Raw genomic sequence first — 26,639 nt, forward strand, 5'->3', positions numbered from 1 at the left:
GACTCACAAGGCTGAAAGCAGTTCTAGGCCATTCCCCATGAAATACTGGACTTATTCCTTGCCATCTTCCATGTAAACAGATGGTATAGTTAATAAAAAAGAATACAAGGGAAATTAGTGTTCAATGCAACGCACAGAAACTGACATGATCAGACAAAAAAGATTTGTTTAAGCAAATCTATATGCCTGACAGAGACTTAGTAGAGAATGGTTCTTAAGTTTGGCCAGTATACTGAAAGGACCTACACTGAACAGAAGTGAATTCTGCTACTTTATGAAGTAGCTCAGGAAGTTACAATAGGTAGTCCGTAGAGTCTGTGCACTATCCCTGCAAATGTGGCGACAGTGAATGCTTTCGGGTTGGAATGGGAGACGCATCATGAGCGGTTTTTCTAGTGTGCTGAGCTTGCAAAAGATGCACTTTCATGTTTCACTCAATTATTTCTTGGTGAAACAAAGCTGTATCTTCAATTAATTTTTTAAAAAAGAGATGTCAGAGGTTGAAGGTCAAAGGTCAAGTTGAGACAAAAAAGGATAAAATTAAAAGCAAGTCATGGCAGAAGATGGAGATGATGGAATGCATGGGATTTAATTATCTATAAATTGCAAATGAAAGTTATTCTCTGAAGCAGTTCCCTTGCAGTGTCTTGGAGTCTGCCCACTTCAGCATGCATACTTGCCTTGTCTAATAAAAATGCTTTAATTCTGTGGCATGGAGGACTCCTAATGGTATGTCCATTGGTCTATGAATGAATGAATGTTAAATTAGTATACCTCCTGGTGAAGCCAATTTTGCTATCAGAAAGGGACATGCTATCTTCCTTTATGTTTTAACTAAAAAGCAGCTAATTGGTTTTTCTGCAGCTCTTTATATTTCTCCAGAATATAGGAAAAAACAAAACAAAAACAACAACAGCAAAAAAAAACTTCATAGGCAGAGAAAAGATGAAGAAGAGAAATGTCAAATCTTTTAAAAGAGAAAGTCCTTGGTACAACTGAATTAGAGAAGTTCACTTTATATAAAAATATACGTTAGGCTGACACAGATAAACAACTGAAAGCCAATCTGCCATCTTCCCTCCTTTTTCCCATTCAAAAACAAAGGATTTTTTTGTTGCTATGGAATCTTTCCACTGCATGAGACACCCTCCACTCCAAACGGAAGACGAGGATGCTCAGCTACACCAGCTGCTACTGTCTCAGAAGCCAGCTGCAGCTGATTCCTCCTACTTCTCCCTCTCTCCCTCGATTCAATTGGACTTGGTTTGTCTTTGAATTCACCTCTTTCAATCTGTTTCCTACAAAGAAAGCAAATCCATTGTGGGTAACTAGCTTTGCTGCTCACTACCCAGGCAGAGAAACCATGGGGTGGGCACATGTGCTGGCCTCTGGCCCCACATGGGGTGGTGAGACGGGGTGAGCACAGCAGACGCAGTCTGGCACTAAAATCTCCAGCTCCTTTCTCAGTTCTCTGTAGTAGTGTTAATTCACACTCGTGCGCTGCTGAGTGAGCTCCATGCCAACACACCGCTAGCAAACACAAGACGGCTCTGGCTACTATCTTAAGCCATCACCATGAAGGCTTAAGGTGGCCAAAACGAGGGTTTGTATAACGAATTGACCCTCGGACACATTTCTGTATTTTGGTTCTTGCCCTCTATCCATTGATTTGAAAATATTCACACAGCATCTAAATGCTGCCCAGCAACATCCTAGAAATCAGAGAGGTCTTCCCTTCTTTTTTATTCAATTGCTCATTTTAGAAACATGATTCTGGAATCTAATGCTTACCCTGGATAGGCGGGGATGGCTGTTGGAGGTACCGCTCGGACTGCACCATACACTGTCCGCCCTCTGCCCCTCAGATGGGCTCCTCTGAATGCAGCTGCCGTGGTGGCTGCAGTTGGGTAAGGAAAGCCAGGAACTAAAGGGAGACCCAAAATATAACAGAAACTTCAACTTGCTTTCAGGAGCTGGACAAAACCAGACTAAGAATTAACTGTGGAAAAGGTAGAAAAACAGGCACCAAATCTTTCCTGAAAAAATAGCAAGTACACTTATTAATACACCCCTGACACTGCAGCTTTGAGGGAAGAAGTGGAAAGAGAGACACAGGATGATCAAGCGATGATTCCATGGCTCACTCATCACAAATCTTGAATTTACTCTCCCTTTTAGGTGTTCCCAGTAATAATACATGAGAAGAGGGGTTTCTGCCAGAAGCAGCTCTGAAGACCACCTCAGTAAGATGCACAACACTTAGTTTCTGTGGCGGTTTAAGTCAGAGTAATATACATTTTAACTAGTCAATTATTAATTTCATTTCTAGTTTATTTATCTATTTAGTTTTTTGGATTTTTTGAGACAGGGTTTCTCTGCAGCTTTGGAGCTTATCCTGGAACTCACTCTGTAGACCACATTGGCATCGAAATAACAGTGACCCACCAGTCTCTTAACTTCATTTCTATATGTTATCATGTAATATTTATTACTCAAAAGGAATGTTCTTTATATATTTTTACATGGTACTAACCTCAAAGGAAAACAACAGTTTTTAGAGAATTCATTTGTCAATTTTCTCTAAAATATATATACATTTGTTTTTTTAAGACAGGGGTTTTCTGTGTAGCCCTGGCTGTACTGAAACTCGCTCTGTAGACCAGGCTGGCCTCGAACTCACAGAGAGCTGCCTGCCCCTGCCTCCCTAGTGCTGGGACTAAAGGCATGCACCACCACTGTCTAGGCGGCTCTACAATATTAACCTTTCCAGCTATGCTGTATCCTTTTACGAGGCAGACATTTTCCAAAGGCCTGTTCTAAATATGCTTTGCTCTGGAAGTCATGCAGAAACACCCCACTCTGCTGAATCCAGTTGAGTCACACCTCTTCCCAGGGGAAGAGGGCTTGGGTCAGAGTGACCTAGAAAGAGTAAGAGAGTGGAGGGTAGTCCCTGACAGTGGAGCTGTACTAAGTGGTACTCCATGGGAGAGTGGGCCTGGGGTGGTGAGAAGGCTTGAGTAATGCAGTCTATACACACTCATGTCTTTGACTCCCTTATGATCAAATATAGAGAGGATATTTACATTTTACCCTCTGCATACTTTCCAATGAAATTTGTTTAGTGGAAGCTTCCAGAGTGTGAGTTACACAGAACAGAACACTGTGGTATCTATTATCCTTTCAAGAATGCCCCCTTACCCTAGCCAGACATTGATGGCGCACGCCTTTAATCCCAGCACTACAGAGGCAGATGCAGGAGAATCTCAGTGAGTTCAAGGCCAGCCTGGTCTACAAAGAGAGCAGCACGGCAGCCATACACGGAGAAACCCTATTAAAAAAAAACAAAACAAAACATCAACAAAAAAGAATGGTTCTCTTTTTTTTTGGCAGTTCTATATCATGCTAGAAGAAAAACAGACCAAATCAGCATGCCAGCGGCAATAGTAAAAACCCATGCCAGGCCGGGCATGGTGGTGCACACCTTTAATCCCAGCACTTGGGAGGCAGAGGTAGGCGATCTCCGGGAGTTCAAGGTCAGCCTGGTCTACAGAGCAAGTGTCAGACAGGCTCCAAAGCTACAGAGACAAACCCTGTCTCGAAAAACTAAAACCAACCCCTCCCCCCAAAAAACAAAAACAAACAAACAAAACAAACCAAAAACCAAAAAATCCCATGCTAGATCAGTGTAGGCTACTTACTGATTAGAGGAATGTAAGTGTTGATGCCTCCTCTTCCTGACAAGGGCACAGCCGCCTCATTGCCTAGGGACACATCAGCTTGAAAGCTGGAGGCTAGGCACATTTAAAAAATTAAATAAAAAATAGAAACGTGAAAAGATTACAAAGACACAGCCACATGAAAAGCACAGAAGGCATTATGTGTCAGAAAGGGAAGCAGTACAATACTACCTGCATATAATTCAGGGCCATACACAGCTCCAACTACTGGACTTAATTTCCAGCCTGAAACAGAAAAGAAGACAGTGAATGGGTTATAACTATGTGAACTCTGCATGTCAAGATGGTTCCAGGCCTCTCTGGACTGCTTTTCCTCCCGAGGTTAGACTTTGTAGGAAAGGGCAATGGTATCATCTTTAAGCAGCACCACTGAGGGGATGAGGGCTTGGGCAGGTAGGCAGGGGTGTACAGTACTGAGTGAAGGGCTGGGAAGACAGAGGGACTGTCCAGATCCGATTGTCTATGGATACACCTGTGGGGACTGGCTTGATTATTAACTGATACAGGAGAGCCAAGCCCGCTGTGGGTGACATCATTCCCTGGGCAAGTAGTCCTGTGTTATATAGCTAAGTCTGAGCTTTTCAGCGGTCCAGTAAGCACTGTCCCTCCAGTTTCTGCTTGAGAGCTGCTCTGAATCCCCTAACAATAAATACTTGCTTTTAGTCTGAGTGTTTTATCACAGCAACAGACTAACTAGAGCAGAGGAAGAAAATGGAGAGAAGAAGGTGGAGGGGTGAGAAGAAGAGGAAACAGAGATGCACCGTGGGGTTTGGCAGACAGGACCTGCTCTGAGCTTAGAAGACAGGCAACTGGTGCCAATGACAACACTTTCTCATCCACCACCTTAACAGTACTTTCCATTAGAGGCTTCGGTAAAGTCAACTCTGACTGAATTCAAATGTGACCTGGAACCTGATGGCACATTCTGCTGTACCACACAAGTTTTGCAGGTAAATGAAATCCCCTTTCATAGTAAAAGCTGAGAATCAGTAAGTAGAAAGGGAAAGATAGGCAGTAATAAAATACGAAGTCCATTCCCATCTTTTGAGCATGGCTTCATGGCTTCTGAGGTTTTAATTTGTAACAAACATATTTGATGAGCATATTACTCAAACTCTGAAGGACAACATAGTGATGTCAAACATTAAGTTCAAGATTTAGAAATGTGGAGTTTCCAAATAATACTATGTTGGGAGAAAATTTTATTGTTTTATATACTTACAGGAATACGGCAAGTATTTTGTTGGTAAGCAAGGGAAATATGCTACTCTCTCTAGTAGTGAGTAAAACTCTATATAAAAACTCAAATATCAGCCGGGCGGTGGTGGCGCACACCTTTAATCCCAGCACTCGGGAGGCAGAGGCAGGTGGATCTCTGTGAGTTCGAGGCAAGCACGGTCTATAGAACTAGTTCCAGGACAGGAACCAAAAGCTACGGAGAAACCCTGTCTCGAAAATCAAAAGAAAAAAACAAAAAAAAAAAAACAAAACAAAACAAAAAAAAGAACAAAACAAAAACCCCAAATAACTACCAACTTTTCCACAGGAGAAGCAGCACACCTGCATTTATTTCCTTGAGGGGCCCGGGCTATGACTTCACTTTCCAGCCCCTGCCATTGCAACACTATGGAAATAGGACACAGAGAAGGAAAGGCCAGTTCTATTGAAATTAGAGATTTTCTTACTTTTCTTTTACATTTACCGTGTGTGCGCGTGTGTTTGTGTGCATATGAAAAACACATATGAAGCAGTCAGAGGACAACTCACAGGAACTGATTTTCTCCATCATGCATGTATGTGGGTTTCATCAGGCTTGGAGGTAAGCATCTTTACTTACTGGACCCTATGCAATCCAAGCTATGTGCTCTGAACTCATTATCCTCCTGCCTTAGCCTTGCTAGTGGCCAGGGTTACAGGTATAAGCCACCATTATCTGGCTAAAACACCTCAGTCCAATCCCCGTTCTGATAAAAATGCTCACGAGGGCCAACAAGACGGACGGCTCAGTGAGTCAAAGCATCCGACACCATGCCTGCTTGATCCATGGGTCTGTATGGTGAAAGGAGACCAGACTAGTGTAGGTCTGAGGGTGTCTGATTTCCATGTACATGGACCTGCACACACCTCCCAAAATGAACACGATGCTCATGTGGGCACTCATGAACAAATTCATTTCCTCCAGAGCCAGAGTTTCAGGTAGTTCGGGGCCACCTGACAGGAGTGCTGGGAACTGTACTTGGGTCCTCTGCAAGATCAGTATGGGCTCTTACCCTGAGCTGTTACTTCAGCCTAAATTTTTTATTTTTCAGAGAACTTAAACTTATTTTGTATATGAGAGTATGGGTGTGCCAACGGAGGGCAGTGGAAGTCTGCGGTCTCCTTTTCCCTTGCTGAAGCAAAGGCCTTTATTGTCTCTGCTACTATATGGTGTATTTCAGGCTGGCTGGCCCAAACTTCTTCCTGTTCTTCTGTGTCTGTCTCGGATCCCTGGGTAAAGTGCTGAGATTACAGCTATGGGTCAGCAGACATGGCTTCTCCTGGAGGTTCCAGCTCCTGAACTCCACTGTCAAAGTTTGTACGCCTAGTACTTTTACCTTAGAAGCCACCTTTCCAGCTTTTGTTTGTGTTGGGGCAAATTATTCACTGAAAATCCCACTCTCACTAATATTCATTAAACTTACTACATGACATGCCATCTTGGAATAAGAAGCTACACCATAAAGCCCCATGGAAAGCAAGGGATTGAGACCTACAAGAGACTAGGCTTTTCCTTCCCACTAATCCAGATCACAGTCATCTGAAGAGACCAGCGGGAAAACACACCAGGGCCACCAGGGCAACCCGGGCAATCCCCACATTACAAGGAACTATAGGAGACTGAAAAGGAGGATGCTCACAGGCTACCTAGTCTGCTTTAACAGGTAGCCTCAAGCAATGGTATTGTGTATAGATGAAAGTTACTGAGAACAAAACACCTTTGTAAGTAAAAAGCTTAGCTTAGTTTTAAGGAAAAAACTTGAAAGAGGCTGGATGTGAACTGAGCAGATGGTCCTAGAAAGCCATGAAAACTCCATGTATTTATGTGAGGACAACATTCCCCCAAGGCAGCTAGTAACTCCTCACCATTTGCATATGGTGTGACCATCTTCTTATTGGTCATGACGCGTGCTGTGGCATTATTCACCTAAAAATAATAGGCAGACAAGAGGGGAGGGAGGGATATATTAGGAAACATGACACTGCTTATCCAGTAATACAGTACATAATTTAAAATGTAAATTCCTGATAGCATTTAGATAATTAACACAGCATTATGAAATATTCATAGGATTTTAATGCAAGTGCTTATTAAATGAGGCTAACAAGAGTAAAATGCAGTTTCCTGGTGTCTTAAGAGAAAACTGTGGTTGTTCTTCCTCTCGGCACTCAGAGAAAAGGAGCAGTTACAGGTTCTCTGGCCGGCCTTGGGCTGTCTCTGTACTGAGGACAATTTGGCAAAAAGTAAACAGGGAACAAGTGTGTCTGCAAATGAATCTGGAGCTTGTTTGTAAAACAGAGGCTTGCCACCTTCCTCTCCTGCGGGTCTACTTTTTTTCTTTTCTCTATACTGTCTGGGATTAGTACATAAATACAGGAACTATAGATTCCCAAGTTAACAGTTGGAGGGCCATCCTCAATTTCCTAGACCACATGAATCACTCATTTAAGATGAAGTTTCCTGAGGGCCTTTGGCACAGGTGCTCACAGTGAAGATTTGAGTGTTTCTCCTGTGCTGTGGTCCTCTCTAACCCCTAACAAAAGCATACAATCTGGGCATTCTCCACACCAAGGGAAGTAGGCCTCACAAAGATGGTATTGCTACAAAAAGGAGTGATGAAACCTAGGAGCCAGGACACTGTGGGCGTCCTCAAGACCAACCCCAGAGTTCCTGTCAGAAAAATAAAACCTCACCATAAACTCAACCATAGCCAGCCTTAAGCTCAGAGCTTATGAAATATGAATGTGTCTCATTTACTGTTTGAAGCAAAGCCTTACTAGGCAGCTTGGGCTGAGCCTGCAATTTGCTATGTAGTCAGGTTGGCTTCAAACTTGTGATCCTCCTGCCTCAGCCTACTGAACACTTAGATTATATATAGACTTGTGCCACCAAGGCCAGCCTACATTGTCTCTAGGAATATACATTTGTGCTAGATTTATGTTATGAAGACCAATTTTAGGTAAAATTGGAATTTAGAAACATCTGATATCTTTTATGATTTGTAGGGTGACCTCCCCGCCCCTCTCTATGTGAGACAGCTTGAAACTCCATTTACTCTAGTTTGACCACCAGATAATGTAAACATTTCACACTTACAAGGAAAGAATGGAAGACAACAAGGATGAGACTGCGAGCATGCAATTAACACACACCAAGAAAAGAAAGAAACAGCATCGGAAAAAGAGGGGAAATGAACAGCAAGGTCGGAATGGAACAAGAGCTTGAACTAGCGACTAGAGCAGAAAGCCACCAAGCAATTCAAAGGAAAAACAGCCAGAACCAACCAGACACTACCAGTCAGCAAGAGACACCAACAGCTGCCAGACAGAGGAATGGGAAGGAAGAAAGGAAGGAATGAGAAGCCACAGAAAGAGAACAGAGTGGTGGGGAAAATAGGAGAGAATGTGAGGAAGGTATCAGCGGAAAAGAGCTGCACAGTGGTTTGGGAAAAAGGGAAAAGTTGGGGTAGGAAGTGCATTAATAAAACCAGCCAAACTGGAGTTCAGTAACTCTGAGTAAGATGCGCAAGGGGAAAAAAAAAATCATCATGAAGTCAGTAACCAAACAGCTCAGACTGCTACAAGACAGGATGTACATCCAAAGTCCAGGCGACATCACCCCACAGCAGTGAAAATAAAAGGGGCGGGAAGGGAGAGAAGCAAGTCAAACCACATCTGGTAGTGTTAATGTGAGATGGCAGATGGACTTTTCTCTCTTAATTGTTTTGTGATTACATTTTAAAAGCTTCTTCTCTAGCACTTTCGATTCACTTACCGCCAACGGGCACCATCGCCAGCATTGTGTATAGTTACCATGGAAAGAGTGAGTCAAGTGAAGGGCCCTAAATGCTAAACCATTGAAAAGGGGGAAAAAGCAAAATATGCAGACATCTTACTCGAATGGTGGCTTTTATATTTAATACTTAAAAAAAAAAACCGGTAAAGAAGAGAGGAGCCAGTTAACCTTCAATGCGTTAGTCCCTCTAGTGCTGGTGAGCCCAGGGGCTGACTTAGCAATCACAGTATCTGTCCATCTATGCCACCAGCTGCCCTTGAGCCCTCTGCTATCAACTCTGTAATCAAGTCTTGAAATTCTTGGTATTAAGTAAAGTTTAGAACTACCAGAGCTTTGGACTCTGTCTCCCCCCCCCCCCAACCTCCACCATTGTCTATCCACACTTATCAAACGCAAACGGAGGGGAACTGGCCTCCAAGACACAACGTTACAAGCTAGGTAGTTTTTAAACATTTTAAAAGTTAGTTTTGTTTAGGCCTCATACAGGAATTCAGAGTCTTGCAGAAACTGAAGCAAAGAAAAAAACATCAAGAGAGCAAAGGATAAACATTTTGGAAGAGGAAAAAAGGGAATGAGAGCACAGGTAAGCACACATTCCCCGCCCCCAACTACACCTCAGACAGCCAAGGGGGGAGGGAGAAGCAGACAGGGTGTTACTTTTATATAGTGTGGTGCAAGGAGGTGAAGACAGACACAGACAGGTGTGCACACACGGACAGGACAGGCTCCAAATGTGAAATAAGTGAGGCAGTACACAAAGAGAAAGAAAAATATAAACAAGAAATTGAATTATTGAAGACATGCACCTCGATTTTACGGCCCTCTACCACGGTGCCGTGCAATTTCTCCCTGGCCCTGTCTGCATCAGCACTATTCTCGAAAGTTACGAACCCGAATCCCTGCATGCAGCGGGAGAAGGGGAAAACATGCACATGGTTATATTTAAATACTCATCTCTTGGTAAACAGAGAAAACATCACAGTATGAAGTGACGCCAGCACAACTAACACCAGCAATTTCTTCCAAAGGCACATTTTTATCCATGCATATTTTGTAAAGGGAAATTTAAACTCAATAAAAAGATAAAGAACTGTAATAATAGTAACAGTAACTTAATTAACAACAATAACAATAACAATAAAATATAAAGTACGTGAGACCAGACCAAGAGTAAGGTAGGAAGTTACTTGGGTTAAACTATTTTACCAAAAATCTGAACATAAAAACAGAACCAAACCACAGAACTATTATTACCATGTGCACAGGCACACATTGGTGCATGTGGCCAGCAGAGGTAAATGTAGTGTCTTCCCCAACTGCTTTCTACCTTATTTTTATTTATTCTTTAAACATGTACTTATTTAGTGTGTATGTGATGGGCATGCACGTGCCGTGGCACACAAGAGCAGGGTATGGGTTAGAGGACAACTTCCAGGAGTTGGTTCTCTCCTTCTAGCTAGTGGGTCCCAAGGATAGGACTCAAGCCACCATATATACATACAGCTTTAAAAAATATTTGTTTATGTGTGTGCGCGTATGTGTGTTACAATGTGTGGATGGAGGTCAGAGGACAACTTGAGTGAGCTGGTAATCCTTCCATTATGAGTTCCAGAAATCAGTCTCAGGTTATCAGGTTTGGCAGCAGGTACCTTTAATCTGCTGAGCCATCTTGATATGTCTGGCTCCCCCACCGCATGAGTGCGGAGGATCAAACTCAGGTCATCATGCTTACAAGGAAAATACAAACTGAGTCATCTTTGCAGACTCTGTGTTTTTCTCTCAGTTGACTTGCTGACCCCCAAATCTATACTTCTTTCACATTCAAGGTTAATGGCTCCATGACAGGATTTAAAGTCATTATTTTAGCTCCACTTTACCTTTGGGAGTAGGATAATTTAGGACAATAGTGAAGTCTAGTTCTGTGGGTAACAGTTGTAGAAGCAAGGGAGACTGCCAACAAATTACAAACAACTAGAATGTTTCTTCAAAAACAATTTTAAACGATCAGATTGGCACTTTACAGAAAACCTGTGTACAGCTGAATTATGGAAAACTGATACCCTAAATTGCCTAAATATCATGTATCTGTTGATGTCTATCTCTGCTGTTAAAGGTAAACCAGTGATTTTCCACATGAGAAAGAGAAGAAACAGGCAGCTCACGACCTGCTTACAGACTACCTCAGCAAGTGCCCACCAAGTCCACCACCGGGGCACTGGCTCTATCCACCCTCCACACTGTAAATTCTCACTTCCTAGAAGCTAACACCTGCAGAGGGGACCCTCAGGACTCCTGGGGAGTCCCTGCTGTGTAAGCATAAGCAGGCCTCCACATATAAACCCAGCTTAGGCAGATGTGACCCTTCAGCAGTCCAACCGAGCCTTTCCACCTACAATTTGCATACTGCTACAGATACTACAGGAGGGCATGCTCTGACAGAGAGCGAATGGACGTTTCCTGTGGTGGAATATCAGGGGTAACTGTTCTTAGTACTCTCCTATAGAATGTATACATTTGTTGAAAACAGTAATAGGAAAGCATTTTCAGATATACATTTTTATGTTAACCTGTTGTAGGTACTTTGATAACCTCAAGGTACAAAAGGCAAGTTACTGAGGATGCCAGTGTCTTTCTTTTTTCTGAAGATGACCAGATCCTGAAGACAAGAAGCCTAACTTTCCTACCCGAGACTCTATCAATTGGCAGGCAAGGAGAACTGGTTTTTAAGAAAGGTCACATACAGTGATGAGTTTTTAAAGATTTATTTGACTTTTAATTGCCAGTGTGTCTGTGTGCACATTAGGTGCAGGTGCCTGAGGAGCCCAGAGGCATCAGGTTCCCCTGGAGCTGGGCTTAGGAGAAAATGAGCTGTTTGACTTGAGCTCTGGGAACCAAATTCAGGGTCCTGTGCAAACACGACACATTTGTGGCCTACTGACCCATCTTCCCAGGTCTACATTAAGAGTTTTTACATCAACCTGAAAAGAATTATAAACTTCCTTCCAACTGATTCTCAGAGCCATAACTCTTACGTCTTTGGTTAAGCTAATAAATTATAGACAGCTCTGACTGTTATGTGGAAATGTAGACTTGGTTTTAACAACAAGACTGCCCATGTGTACCTGTGCACCAACACCCAAACTGCACACAGCTGTCCTAGTACAGCTATGGGGACAGGGCAGTGAGGGCAGATCTGGTAGATACATTCTACAGGTAAAGAATGATTTAAAATGAAAGGTACCAGCCTGTGTTACACAGTGATGTTAGAACTTCAGCTTGATGGACTGCCTGCGGACTCTATTTGTTAAGTTGCATTATTCTGCAAATGACAAAGTTTAACACTAACATTCATGTTAGGGGGTTCTCAGTAATGACTATTTGGGGGAAAACTTCATTTTCAAATGTCTAAGTGTTTTATATTCTAAGGTGATCAAATGCCAAAGGAAATGCTAATCAAACTAAAGACATCAAATTAAAGCAGTCTTCCCAGCAAGTCTTCCCTGGTGAGCGAGGAAGAAGGTCACTTGATGGTTGGGATACTCTGATATGAAGCAGAGGTAAGATTTCATTCTTCCCTTTGAAGATAAACAGATCCTGTGTAGGCAGAATAATGCTCTCCGCCCCCTAAGTCCCTCAGATCTTAATCCCTGAAGCCACAGAATATGTTACCCTGCAAGGCAAAAGGGATTTTGTAGATATGATTAGATTAAATGATTTCAAGGTAGGGAGATTACCCTGACAATCCTGGTAGGCTCAATGCAATACCAATGGTATCTACAAAGCAAAGGAACACAAGAGGGCCAAACTCCAAAATCCAATGTTAGTAGCTTCAAAAAGGTCTGGCCCTGAAAACAGAGGGGGCCACAGACCAGTAACAGCAGGCATCCTCCAGAGGCCCAGAAAGGTAAGGAGCTTCCCAAAGCAACATAGCAGAACTTTCAGTTCAACTCCCTAAGACTCACTTTAGATGCCTGACCTCTAATGTGTAAGGCAATAGACACATAGCTCTTAGCCATCTGACTTTGATGTGGGATTCCCCTCTGTATGCTGTGATTACCACTGATTGATAAAGAAACGGCTTTGGGCATGTAGCAGAGCAGAACAGAGGTAGGCCGGGAAAACTAAACTGAATGCTGGGAGAAAGAAGGTGGAGTCAGGAGAAGCCAAGTAGCCCCCACCCCCACCAGAGACAGATGCTGGGACAGAACTTTACCCAGTAGGCCACAGCCACATGGTGATACACAGATTAATGAGGATAGGTTAGTTTAAGATGTAAGAGCTAGCCAATAAGAAGCTAGAGGTAATAGGCCAAGCAGTGATTTAAATAATGTAGCTTCTGTATGATTATTTCTGGTCTGGGCGGCCAGGAACTTGTGGTCAGAGCACACCCCCTTAAGAATCAAAGTCTATTTGTTAGGAGGGTAGCCAAGCATTTTTGTTAAAACTTTAAAAAGACATTTTTCCCCATCAACCTAAACCCCATGCTTCCTTATCTAACACATTAATATTCCAGTTTCAATACTATAAACTTGAAGTTTAGAAAAGGCACAGGAACTATACTAAGGACAACAACAGCTTCTCTGGGCTTAAGGGTCATCCACAGAAAAACATGCTCCGAAAACCAGGCTTTAATGTACCTCTATCCTTCAAAACTGAAGTAAGTTAAGTCCGAACCTCTAGTTTTAAAGGGAAAAAAATAAAAAAGTAAATTTAACACAAGCAGCTTTAAAATGACCATAAGTTATGCTGAAATATAAAACTCAACCTGCATTAGTATAATATATACTAATAAATATGTGATATAATTTGTAATAAAGGTAATTACTCATTTTTTTTTTTTTTGAGACAGGGTCTTACTATATAATCCTGCTATCCTGGAACTCTCTATGTAAACCAGGTTGCCCTTGATTTCAGAGATCCACCTGTCTCTTGCCTTTCAGAGTACTGGGATTAAAAATGTGTGTCATCATGCCCAATTTACTTTTTTTTTGGGGGGGGGGGGTGTTTCTCTGTGTTACCCTGGCCATCCTGGAACTCACTTTGTAGACCAGGCCGGCCTTGAACTCACAGAGATCCACCTGTCTCAGACTCCCTGAGTGCTAGGATTAAAGGCCCATGCTCCTACGCCTGGCTTACTCTTAAATTCTTAATAGGAGAAAACAGTTCAAGTGTGTAAGGCAATGATAATACTCTCATTGATAAAGTAAACTTTTTTTCATTAAAAAAGATGCCACGTTTGCTTACATCAACCTATGCAAAAGAAATAAATGTGTGCCACATGTACTTTCTGATAGTCATTAAAATAGGAGATGAAATTAATTTTAACAACATATTCAATCCAGTGTAATCATGTATTTTCATTTCAACATGACAGTAATATAAAAATCCTATTAGGTGTCTAGCGTTCTTCCTGTGCTAAGCCTCTGCAGTGCGATGTGTGCTCATGGTGTGAATCTCAGACTTCTTCACATTTCCAAGGCTCACAGTGGCTGCCACAGTGGACCACACAGGTCTATACATACTTCCTGTAGGGCTCTCTGTCCTCCAATGCTAATGAAACATTCTAGTGCTGCAGCAGCTCTTGCCCAACTGTCTTAGCTGTACTTAAGAAACAGGGCGTCGTGTAAAGGGCATGGCCGTGCTCCAACTTCTATCAAGGGGAATAGTATGTGCATACCTGCCTTGAAACCCATTTATCATCAATGACACACAGGAGCCAAGTAACTGTCACCTTTTTGGTCTGGTCTCAGGCTGTAATAAGCAACAAGCAGTAAGATGAAACAGTGTAAAAACATTTTTTTAAGTTGTGATAATTTTTTAATTTTTCCATCTCAGAAGAATGAGAGAGAAAATTTACCACGTAGTTTTTAAAGGAGAAATCAAAAGCAGATCTCCTGGGTGTGGCCAGAACACAGAGATTACAAAAATAAATGGGGGGAGGGAAACTAAAACTCAGGAAGTGGTCACAAATAAAAATAAACGAAGCCTTCTGGACACATATATTGTTAATTAAGTACAGTGGAAAACATTTCACACCATCATCTACCAACTCTACTGAAAACCATAAAGGCTCACTTAGTGTGACTTCAAAAAAAAATCTTTTAACCATATTTGGAAATAATTTATCTTTATGTGAAAACAGAAGCAAAGGCAATGGTCAAGACAGCAGAGCACAGCTCGTGTGTGAGGACAGGAAGACACTGTGCGTCTCGGGCACTCCATCTGAAGCAGGGCCTGTCACAAGGATCCACCTGAGAGAAGGAATGAAAGCACACAGGCACGCACCAATAAGCGTGGGGATCGTCACGAAAACCTGCTCTGTAGTTAGGTGATGGCGAAGAGGAGTGGAAAGTCCCAAGTTCAACAATGGGGTGAATGTAGGAAAAAACTCTCAGGTATTGGAACCTACAAGCAAGAACTACCAGCTCAAGTATCCCACAGCTAAATGGCAGCCATGACTTAGAGTTCTGTTGAGTCCACATGGGACACCAGTACAGAAGTGAAAACCAGACTCACGGGCGGATGTGCTGTTATGGTTTTTCTTTTACGTTCTACTTTTCATTAAGGGTCTGTTTTCCCTCTAAAAAGGTATTTTACAGTTGGTACTCAAAGGAGTTACAAAAAGAGTAATACTGTAGTTTATTATTTAAATTGGGTCATTTTGAGGAAGAAGGGACATTATGAATAGCTAACAAGACACCAGGAACAGACTTGGCCTAATCTAAAATGTATGACTAGTCTGTCTAGGTAACCGCATGATACGCTGTCACTCTGCTTCTACTAGTGAAATCTGAGAATTAAGAAAGCTGTGGATCAATTCACACTCACTTCTTAGAGCCTTTGAGGGAACGAGCTAATTTTTGGGTCAGGAATATTACTTCTCATCACACATTCACAGCAGACTCTACAGGGGGAGCTGGAGAAGGCTAAGCAGAGTGCAGGGAGCACTGCTCATCCCCTTCCAAATGAACTCACTATAAAAAAAGACAGTTTGGGATGCAGCCCATTGGCTGAGTGCTTGCCTAACAGGCAAAAGGTCCCGTGTTCCAGATCTAGTACAGGGTGGGGGAGGGTGTTTTCGTTTTGGTTTGGTTTTTGGTCTAGAATAATTTGGCTAAACAATGTACATGTCAATATCACTTATTGTGGGCTAATTTATGACTAGTTTCATTACTACTTAAAAACTTTAATAAAGCTAATTTCTGCAAAGAAGAGTATGCTGTTTAAAAGCCAGGGCAGGGCTTCTGCTAAAACCACAGTACCACAAGAAAATCTTTCTGAAATTTTGTAGTCAACTCCAAATATATAAAAGAAATGAGAAGCCACGTGTGGTGCACACCTTTAATCCCAGCACTCAGGAGACAGAGGCAGGAAGATCTCTGTGAGTTCAAGACCAGACTGGTCTACAGAGTGTTTCAGGACAGCCAGGACCACATAGTGAAACCCTGTCTCAGAACACAAACAAACAAAACAAACAAACAGAGAAAGGAAAAAGGAAAGAAAAGAAGAATGCTTATTCCTTCTCTTGGGTGGATCCCAGGAGACATCGCTGGCCTGACTCCACCCTCACTTCTTAGTAGATCTTCAGTAGAGTCCCAGGGCTGCCTACAATGGGAAAGGCCTCACAGAAGTCAGGAAGGCAAAGGTCCCATCCAGGGTTTTCTCTTCTGAATTCTATGCTTTGCTCTGGATACACTTACCAAACAGCAGTGTCTATAATACAGCCCAAAGAAAGCAGGGGCAGTGAGGACACTGAAGTTACAGAAGCAATACACACCTTGAGGGTCCCCAAAGGGAAAAAGGCAGGCACGTGCCATTCTTTTAAAATGAGATTTCATGGGAGAGGTAACTGGTTATGGCGAAATTAAATATTGGAAGCAGATGAATCCTAAAGTCAGTGAAAACCTTTAGAAAGCTCAGTTTCCTTCTAAGAATTCAGTCATTCTTTTCTGTCAGGAGCAAGTGTTCGGTACCTGGGGCAATTACACTGGCCTTCAGGCTGGTACAGCTTAGCCAAGGTTATTTGAAGTACTCACAACTTAAGGCCAAAACTGTCTCAATTAACTACTGTAGATAAATAGTGTGGTCAATGATCTTCATTTACTGATTTTCATTTTCATCTTCATTCATATGCTACCACCTTGAAGCCATGGTTAGTTTCCCACTTTGTAACTAAACGCTTAATAAAAATAAATGTAAGGAAATACAAGCATCAATAATTTAACAGGTTAGTTAACAGATTCACTTGAAAGATACTTACCAGGTTAAGTGCTGGAGGAAGGTCTGTATAGACATATTAATCTTTTTTTGTTTTAAATGAAAGCTGGAAGCTTAAAGTATAATTACCTCTTTACAATGAATAAATACCAGTTATTGGTATACTCTATAAGGGATGCAAGGGTACTGAGGCATCAGGATAGTGTGCATGTGTGCATCCGTGAAGGTGGGCGGGAGGTGAGGGCTAGCAACTACTAAAGCACAGGAATCTGCAGTGGACTGAAGAAAGGTAAATGTTAACTCATTTACTCCATTTAGCTTTTCCTTAAATTCTATTCTTGGGGCTTTAATCATGGCCAAGACCTATTTGAAAGCAGCAGACATGACCAAATAAACATTAGTTTTAAAATGACTAATTAATAAGGAAAATATTTAAACTGAAATGTGTAGAGGGACTGACTACATAACTAGCATGGACAGATATTCTGCTCATTCTAATATAAACCCTGTTGTCAGCCCAGAGTACCCTGAGGCTCGCTCATGGCTGTGACCTCACTACTAACTGAGTGGAGGCTTGTCAAAATTACTCCAAAGAGAACAAGCGACCGGGGAACTGAGAGAAAGCAGCCCTCACCGAGTTGTTCTAACTAAGCATGCCATGTTGGCATATCATAAATTGACTCATTCCAAGAGAACTCAGAACGGATTTTCACATCCTCTTGGTGCCTCTCTGCCTTTGAGACAGTGTAGGCTGACCCAGGCTGGCTGAGGAACCTTGCCTCCTGCCCTTGGATCTACCATACTCCTCCTCTCTAGCTCCCCTGCTTCCTGACACCCTCCCAATGTGAGCAGCCTCTTTCTGGAGAATTTAACCCAGGGAAGATACTTGGCAACACGGGACCCACTTCTGCTCTGTTCCAGTGAAACAAGTCTCAGGAAGCTGAGCACCAGACACTGACACAGGGCTTACCTTGGAGCCGCGCTCATTAAAGATTATTTCCACATCTAGGATTTTGCCAAACTGCTGCAGAGACAAAAACAAAGGCACTTACTTAAGGTCAGGCTTTGTCTAGACACTAGCCCTCCTTCTGAAGGAGACAGCTTTTCTTCTCTGAACTAGTACTCATTTAACCTGCATGTTCCCACGTGTCAGCAGATCCAACATGAGCTTCTGAAAGGGCCCCATTGGGCCAGTGGCTCCTCTATCAACTCAGGTGCGTATATGTCCATGTGTGGAAGTCACAATCCAAACACTGCACACAGATGTCCTACTGGGTCTTTTTCTAAATGCTACCTTAATTTTTTTTTTTAATGTCTCAGTTTTAAAAAGTTAAATTTCACCAAACAGAATCAGTACACTGTTGAGGGCACTCTGCTCCAACCCTCCCTCCCTTAAAAACGGTACAAAAGTTAGATAATATAAGGAAAAAGAAAACAGAGATTAACCACAGGCCTTCCTTCTATCCTTCTCCTCAGGCATACAGATATAACAGCAGATGAACGTCACATACTGTTTTTGTCTTTTGAAACTGTGAACAATGACTGGTCCCAATAAACATGCATTTGTTACAATCTCTATACTTAAAACATTTTTTGACATAAAAATGATTTCCACTTATTTGCCATTTTAATAGTTCTGTAACAAAATTTTAGGAGTCTTTTAAAGTAACAATTTGATCAATAGTTATTTAAATATCATCTCAGAGCTAAACCATACAGAGGCACAAAGCTCTACTCTTAGTAGCTAAGCCCCACACATCTATGCAGGGTTTGCACCTAGTCACTCGAGAGAGGTGCTTGGGGACAGCCTGAGTGAGAGGGAGGCTGCAGGGCCCACCCAGGCAGCACTGACTTGACCTGTCTCCCATTATCTGCTTCATTTGGGTTTCAAACTAAACTATACAAGGTTGGAGAAAAAGTCCTGAAAAATAGAAAAACATAAAGCAGAAATGCCGTTTTCATACTAAAGTGTTAATGCTTCAAACAGTAAATTGTTAAAAGCCCAAGTTTTCTATGTTAGATACTTGTACTTGATTCTAGCTTCATCATTAACAGAAAACTGAGAAAATGAAGGAAAAGAAAAATGGTTTTTATTATATAATAGTATTTGAGAAATTATTTCTATGCCTATCTTATAATAACTAACATGGAATGTTAGGCTGTTATTATTTTTTTTTTAAATCTTTTCACAGGGTCTCTCAGTGTAGCCCTGGCTGTCCTGGAATCTGTTCTGTAGACCAGGCTGGCCTTGAACTCAGAGATTTGCCTGCCTCTGCCTCCCAGGTGCTGGGAATAAAGGAAAGTGTCACCAGAGTCTGCCTCTACTGCATTTTTTTTTTAAATTATTTTTTTGTACATTGGTGTCTTGCCTCCATGTATGTCAGTGTGAGGGTGTTGGGTATCCTGGAACTGGTGAGAAATGCCATGTGGGTGATGGGGATTGAACCTGGGGCCTCTGGAAGAACAGCCAGTACTCTTAACCGTGGAGCCATTTCTCCAGCCCCTTCTATTGTATTCTTTTTTTTTTTGTGAATGAATTCCTTTTTTTATTTTTATTATTTTTTTTTTATTAAGAAAATGAGAAAAAAAAAACAAGTTTCCACCTCCCAGCCTCCCATTTCCCTCCCCCTCCTCCCACCCTTCTCCCCCTCCCCCCACTCCTTTCCCCCTCCCTTTCCAGTCCAAAGAGCTGTCAGGGTTCCCTGCCCTGTGGTAAGTCCTAGGTCCTCCCCCCTCCGTCCATATCTAGGAAGGTATTCTTATAGCGTCTTTTTTATATAAAAGTTTTTTTTTTTTTAAATTTGTATATGTGTATGTCTGTGTGTGTACACGCATGCACATATCTATGTGGGTATCCACGAGGGCCAGAAGACTGTGTTGGAACTTCGGGGCCTGGAGTCACAGAGGTTGTGTGATTCACCATGTGGTGCTGGGCCTCTGCCATAGCAGCAAGTGCTCTAACAGCTGGGCCATTTTCTCAGCCCTTTCATAACCATTTTTTTTGAGCAAGGTCTACCCTCTTTTATGATTAAAAAGAATGAAGCTGAAGTAGCTGTGCTGGCTAACTGAATACAGCATGGAATCCCTGCTTTCTCATTGTTACTGTTCTAACGACAGGCAACCAGAAAGAAGAGACAGTCAAATGTCCTTTGTAAAGAAAAAAACTTCTTTCTACTTTATGCTTTAGGATAAGGCATGAATCATTTTGAGAAATCACTAAAGGACCAAGGCAGCTCTTGGAAGGCCACATCCTTCTGACTCAAGAGAAAACATCACTAACAGATGCCAAGCCTGCTGTCCTCAGCATCCAAGACTGAGTGAGTCTCTACTGTCTTTGATGGGTGGTCAGAAGAGAACCAGACAACTCATTTTCTTAGACGTGCCTTCTTCCACGTGTCTCTTCTACTGTCTGTCCACTCTCCTTCCTCTAAGATGGGAAACAGCTGTCACCATGACACATGGGAAAACTTTTTAGGTACTTCAAGAATGTCATTACACCTTAACTCTGACCTTATCTTTGATGGCAAAAATATATCCAGGTAGTTAGCTGTGACAGAACTTGGCTCCCATGCCTTGTCACCATGAAGTGGCACAGCCAAGCCATAGGAGGGCATCTGTTCTGACAAGCTATCCTATGAAACATTTAGGGAACTATTGACTGTTTCCTGTCCTAGGTCAAGTTAATAGCAGCCAAAATAAAAAAGACTTAGAAGTCATTCACTTTCAGCAATAGGACTTTGTGCTAATATACATTTGCTTTTGTGATGGTAATCTGGGGAGGAAGCGAACAGTTGAAGGAACTCATCAGAGGTAGGAAATCAGTGTCCCACGTTTTTAGGTGCTGGACCTGACACTACTGAATATGAGGGTTGGAAACAAAGTCCTGGAGATACTGGTATTACTTCATTTACTTCTAACACTCAAGTTAGAAATTATTACTTCATTTTTAAATATAAACTTCAAGGTCAAAAAAGAGATTATATAAATTTCCCAAGGCCCTAAATAACTAGGCTCTTTAAAATGCCATTCCTTATTTGTTCCATTTAGATGCGCCACCTGTAAACCTGTATTATCTACACTGCATGTGTCCTGAGACAGTGCAGCACAGAGACCAGAACTAATGCATCCGGAACAAGGGAAATGAAGAGGATTGTGAGGGGCAGGAGGCAGAAACATGTCAGGAAAATGAACATGCCGTTACACAGAATCTCTTGGGAATCTTTTATAGTGCAGATGTCCAAACTGCGCCCTAGGAAAACTAAATCATACCTGGGTGGACAGTACTTTTTAGGCTCCCCGGAGGATTCTAATGCACCCACAGGTTAGGAATCATGCTATAAAGGATCGTGGATGTCTGTTCTTTTAGTGAAACCAAGAATATTCCTGACATGTTCACTAAGGTTGGTGTGAGAAGGGTGATCACCTCCGTGGTTTGGGCACTGACTATCTCATCTTCAGGAACGACCTCAGTCCTAGCTAGCTGCATGTAGTTTCTATGTCTGTGTGACAACCTGTAACACTAATGTCTAGGGTAGGAAAAGGTTTTCAGACAAAAGTGATTTACTTAAGGCTCTTTCTTAACTTCCTTATAGTTTCACCCTAAAGTCCTAATGACTAATAGTATCTCTGGTGGATTAAATTGTTCCAGTTAAATCCATAAAAAGGTATTAGAGACTTACCCCAAACATCTGCCGGAGGTCAGGGTCCCGGAAGCGGAAGGGAATATTAGAGACATGTAGTCGCTTGGGGGTGGATTTACTCTCTGAATTTTCACTACTTTGTGTCTGTGACTGTTGTCCATCTGTCTGTGCTCCACCTTCTGTCTGCTAAAGAAACAAGTAAACACAATGAACACCTTGAAACACAGTAATTCTTTCCCAAGAATGATATAAAATGAATTCTCCTCTACTACAGTACCTGTCAAACAGTGGATGTGTAAGCAAAGATTTGTTACTGTCCTTTTAAAGAAGAAAAAGCTCAAGGTGTCATTGATGCTCAAAATGCTTTTAGTCTACAAACAAAATTTGGGTCTTTTGATTATTTTTAGTCCATTAGCAAAATGGGAGCACTGGCACAGAACCCTCTGTGGTTTGCTGGAGCCCACGTGGAGATGTAAAAATAGCCCTTCTCTTCTCAAGCCCCGAGTAGAGCCTTCTATTTTTTGAGACCTCTCTGTTTTGAAAACAAAGCATCCCTTGTGCTTGGTTGTAGAGGTCATAGCCTCTTTAGCTCCATTGCCTCAGACTCTCAAGGAAACCAGTAAGGCAGTACTTTAACATTCTATTCTCTTTTTGGTTTCAGAGTTTACAATGCTATTACTTATGAAGGTGGAAAAACCTAGTGATGACAGTCAATTTACCTAAAAACTGAGGCAGCTTCTTATCTTGAATTCATCTTTATTCTCACCTCTCCCTGATTCAATTCCAGGTGACTCTGGTATTAGGGGATACTTACCTGTGTCCTAAATGCAGGTTATGTTTCCAAGGCTTTATGGGGCCTGGGCTATTAGATAACACACTAGTCTGTTTGTGTCCATGGTGACAGAGTACGAGCATCCTTTCCTTTGAAATTTTATTGTGTCTGTATGAGTGTATGCATGGGGTGGGGTATGGTGCGCTGTGGAAGCCAGACAAGGGTACCATATTGCCTGGAGGTGGAGTTAGACTGCTGTTAGCTCCCATGTGGGTGCTGAGAATGGAAAGAGGGTCCTCTGCAAGAGCAGTCAGTGTCCTTAACCACAGAGTCATCTCTCCAGCTCCAGGTAGTAGACAGTTTTAACCAAAATAACATACACATCTGACCTAAATTTTCCCACACCAACTCTTCAAAGTTCCTATGTTGATAAACAATATTTTAAGGCATTTATAGGACTGATATATTCCTTGTGGTCCTCATTTGGCAATTTAGCCTTACATTTTTACCATTCCCTATGCAGTGCATGTCAAACCTAATAATTTGAGCTGGTTAGTGAAATGGGCTGTTCTTTCTAGCCTTTTAAACAAAATAACGCAAACAAGACAGGGTCTCTCATGTAGCCCAGGCTGTCCTGGAACTCTAGAGATTCACCAGCCTCTGCCTCCCAAGTGCTAGGATTAAAGGTGTGCACTACCACCACCCAGCTTTATTATCTTAATTGAAACAGAACTGAGTCTAGCAGATTCTTCTGAGTGACACAGGGAAAACTTTCCTTAACCCAATGTTCAGGCTAAAGGACACTGTGAATCAGAGGCACTTCTTTTGGCTTAATATGAATCCTGAAATAAAGTCAGCAACTTAAAATATAAAGGATAATCAAGAATAAACTTTGAATGAAATAAACATTTGCTTCTTAAGTTATTCTAAGGATGGCAGCTTTTTTTTAATTTATTTTTTGTTTTATGCACATTGGTGTTCTGCCTGCATGTATGTCTGTGTAAGGGTGTCAGATCCCCTGGAGGTAGAATCAAACCTGGGTCCTCTGGAAGAAGAGCCAGTGCTCTTAACCACTGAGCCATCTCTCTAGTCCCAGGATGGCAGCTTTGCACTTCATCCCATATAGGCCTTCCTGGTGCATTAAATGTGTAATGGCTTGTAGGATGTAAAAATAGCAAAAAAAGAAAGGTTGTAGAGCAATGTTCTGTAAAAGTGCAGGGTTTAACTCCCAAAGGGAGCACAATGCAGACTAAACAAATTCAAAGATGAAATAGTATCATGAGCACCTCTACATAGTCAAAGCAAGAATCATCAACTGTAACGAAATCTTATTCAAGTCTCTCTTATCTCACAACTTATCACGTAAACCCCTTTCAATCTTTAAAAGCACCAGATTCAGTCTTCAGAATGCCAGCCTGCCACACAGCGAGTTTTACACACGCTTACATTGCCACCATGCTGCCTGTCATGGTGCACGGGCACTGGCAGAATAAACAGGAAGGAGGGATTCTGCAGAGCTGTTGTTCCTGAGGATTTACTGTCCTGAAGACTAAATTTAGGAAGGTCATAAGCAAAGAGTGGCTGGGTTCTCCAGTCTCTAGTGAGTACTTGTTAATTCTGGGAAGACCTGGCAAGTAGCAAGCTGATAGCCATTTTCAAAATTTTTAAGTCTTCTAAAATTTCTTTTTTTTTAAGTAAATTTATTTTTATTCAAAACATTGGGTGTTTTGCCTACATGCACGTCTGTGTGAGGGCGTCAGATTCCCTGGAACTGGAGTTACAGATAGTTATGGTGACTTGCCATGTGGTTGCGGGGAATTGCTTTTAGCCACTGAGCCATCTCTCCAACCTCCAAAATCTTAAGTCTAGGGCAATTTAAAGAGATTTGCCAGGCAGTGGTGATGGTAGTGGCTCACACCTTTAATCCCAGCACTCAGGAGGCAAAGGCAAGTGGCTCTCTAAGTTTGAGGCCAGCCTGGTCTACAGGGTAAGTTACAAGACAGTCAGAGCAACACAGAAAAACCTTGTTTCAAAAAAATCAAAATAACAACAAGTAACTAATTTAAAAAGGAGATTTAATAGTAAAATATAATCAGTAAAAATATACAAATCAGGAGAGATGGCTCAGTGGTTAAGAGCAGTTGCTACTCTTGCAGAACCATAAGCACAGGCCTGTATGAATCTTCATCAGAAAGTACACCCATATAGCCAAGAAACTGGAGCAAGAAGCAGGGCCCACTCCAGTCCTCAGTCCTTGCCAAAGTCATTGCTGTGCTAATTTGTACACCCACCCTCCCTTCCTTAAAGTACCCCACTGCATAAATAAACAGAATTCATCTTAGTTAGTGCCTGTTAACAGTAATTTCTTTGTAAGCATCTAATTCACATCTTTGGGTACTAGCTGAATACATACCCAGGAGTGGACCTGTTGGGTCAAGGACATGTGTACCTTAGCAATACCACCCCATCCAAAGTGGTTGTACCTGCTGGGCTTGTGCTCTCCGTACTTGCAATACAGTTGTTGGAGTCCTTTTGGTAGGAGACAATGGCTTTACATTGAAGCCAAACGTATGTTTTTTAGGACACTGGCAATCTTAAATATCTATGCAAATCTTTTATCCATTTTTAACTGGGATGTTTGGCATTTGCTTATGATTACAGGTGTTCTTTATAAAACAATTATTCCAAAAATTAATTTACTTACTATATGAACACTGTATGTGTGTGTATGTGTGTATGAGCATGTGGGGGATGGGGGTTGCCCTTAGCTGAGGGATCTTAGACTTGCCTTGAGGGAACAAGGGTTTGCCTCCCATGAACAGGGCTTCAGACTGTCTTTCCCCTCTTTTTTTTCCTGCCTGTTTTTCTCCCTTCCCCTTCTCCACTTGCATAATTTTACTGGAAAACAGGAATTCCCCACATGATAACTGTAACTATTTATTTAATGCATATTGTATGTTAGACCTGACCTAGGTTTACTAGCGATCATATACTAGCTAAGGATATCTATCTATCTATCTATCTATCTATCTATCTATCTATCTATCTATCTATCTATCTATCTATCATCTACCTATCTATTTATTTTGGATACAATATTCTGTTTGCATATATGCCTTCAGGCTAGAAGAGGACACCAGACCTCATTACAGATGGTTGTGAGCCACCATGTCGTTGCTGGGAATCAAACTTGGGTCCTTTGGAAGAGCATGCAATGCTCTTAACCGCTGAGCCATCTCTCCAGCCCCCTAGCAAAGGATTTTAATGTAAATTTTTCATAACCCTACACAGTAGGTAATTTTTTTCTTAACGAGCATAGTAGATGTTATTTTAATCCTCATTTCTAGATAAGAAGTCTGAGGAATAAAAAGGCCGGGACAGTATTTTAACCCAGGTAACCTAGCTCCACAGCATATGTTCTTGGTTGTTTTTTTTTAAAGATTTAAAAATTATATTAGTTATGTATAGTTTTTTATGACTATATGTAGGTATGAGCACATAAGTGAAGAAGCCTGCTAAGGCCAGATGCATGAGATTGTCTGGAGCAGGACTTACAGATGATCACATAGCAAACTGTCTCCAAAAACAAGTAAGACCCCAAAGATGAAAAAGTGTACATCTGCACAGGGCACATGTGAGAAGTATCTGAAGGACTGGAAAATGTCTGTGTAAGTTCATGATGAATGTGAGCACTCAGGCTGTTGCTGCCCTACCACACACCACATTAGGATATACAAAACACATTATAATGTTTTAAGTAATAAATGAATCATAGACGATGATGACTGACACAAAGTTCTTGCTATGTAGCCTTGCATGGCCTGGAACTCATAGAGATCCCCTGCTATTTTATGATTATTACAAAACTTTATTATAAAAATTTTCAATAAAAATTTATACTATTTGTTTCATATTTTTTTAATTAAAGAGACAGAGTACCATGTAGCAGAGTGGTTCTTAACCTTCCTAACACTGTGACCCTTTAATACTGTTCCTCATGCTACGGTGACCCCCCAAAATTATTCTCATTGTTACTTCATAACTGTAATTTTGCTACTGTTATGAATGATAATATAAATATCTGTTATACAGATGGTCTTAGGTGACCCCTGTGAAGGGCAGCGAACCAAAGGCTGAGAACTGCTGACTGCAGAAGCTCCTGGATGGAGCTCCTGACCCTGCTTTCTCCATCTTCCAAGAACTGGAATAAAAATGTGTGT

The 26,639-nt window shown here is 41.7% G+C and overlaps 1 protein-coding gene across 37 annotated transcripts in view; it reads right to left on the reverse strand.

The window, feature by feature from the left end:
- Rbfox2 (RNA binding fox-1 homolog 2) overlaps positions 1 to 26,639 on the reverse strand; it is a 232,887-nt gene that overhangs the window by 17,349 nt on the left and 188,899 nt on the right. For 11 of the 37 annotated variants that reach the window (XM_075959749.1, XM_075959743.1, XM_075959739.1 and 8 more), the window contains 7 exons: positions 21,687 to 21,833; positions 17,978 to 18,031; positions 9,597 to 9,689; positions 6,861 to 6,921; positions 3,909 to 3,962; positions 3,699 to 3,791; positions 1,792 to 1,924 (listed from right to left, as the gene is read on the reverse strand). In XM_075959749.1, the coding sequence (XP_075815864.1) occupies positions 1,792 to 1,924; positions 3,699 to 3,791; positions 3,909 to 3,962; positions 6,861 to 6,921; positions 9,597 to 9,689; positions 17,978 to 18,031; positions 21,687 to 21,833 (635 nt within the window). Of the gene's footprint in view, positions 1 to 680; positions 744 to 1,791; positions 1,935 to 3,696; positions 3,792 to 3,908; positions 3,963 to 6,860; positions 6,922 to 9,596; positions 9,690 to 17,977; positions 18,032 to 21,686; positions 21,834 to 26,639 lie in introns of all 37 variants that reach the window. The other 26 variants (XM_075959748.1, XM_075959741.1, XM_075959736.1 and 23 more) reach the window with 8 other exon arrangements.

This window comes from Microtus pennsylvanicus, chromosome 2 (genome assembly GCF_037038515.1).
Source record: "Microtus pennsylvanicus isolate mMicPen1 chromosome 2, mMicPen1.hap1, whole genome shotgun sequence".
NCBI classification, from domain to species: domain Eukaryota; kingdom Metazoa; phylum Chordata; class Mammalia; order Rodentia; family Cricetidae; genus Microtus; species Microtus pennsylvanicus.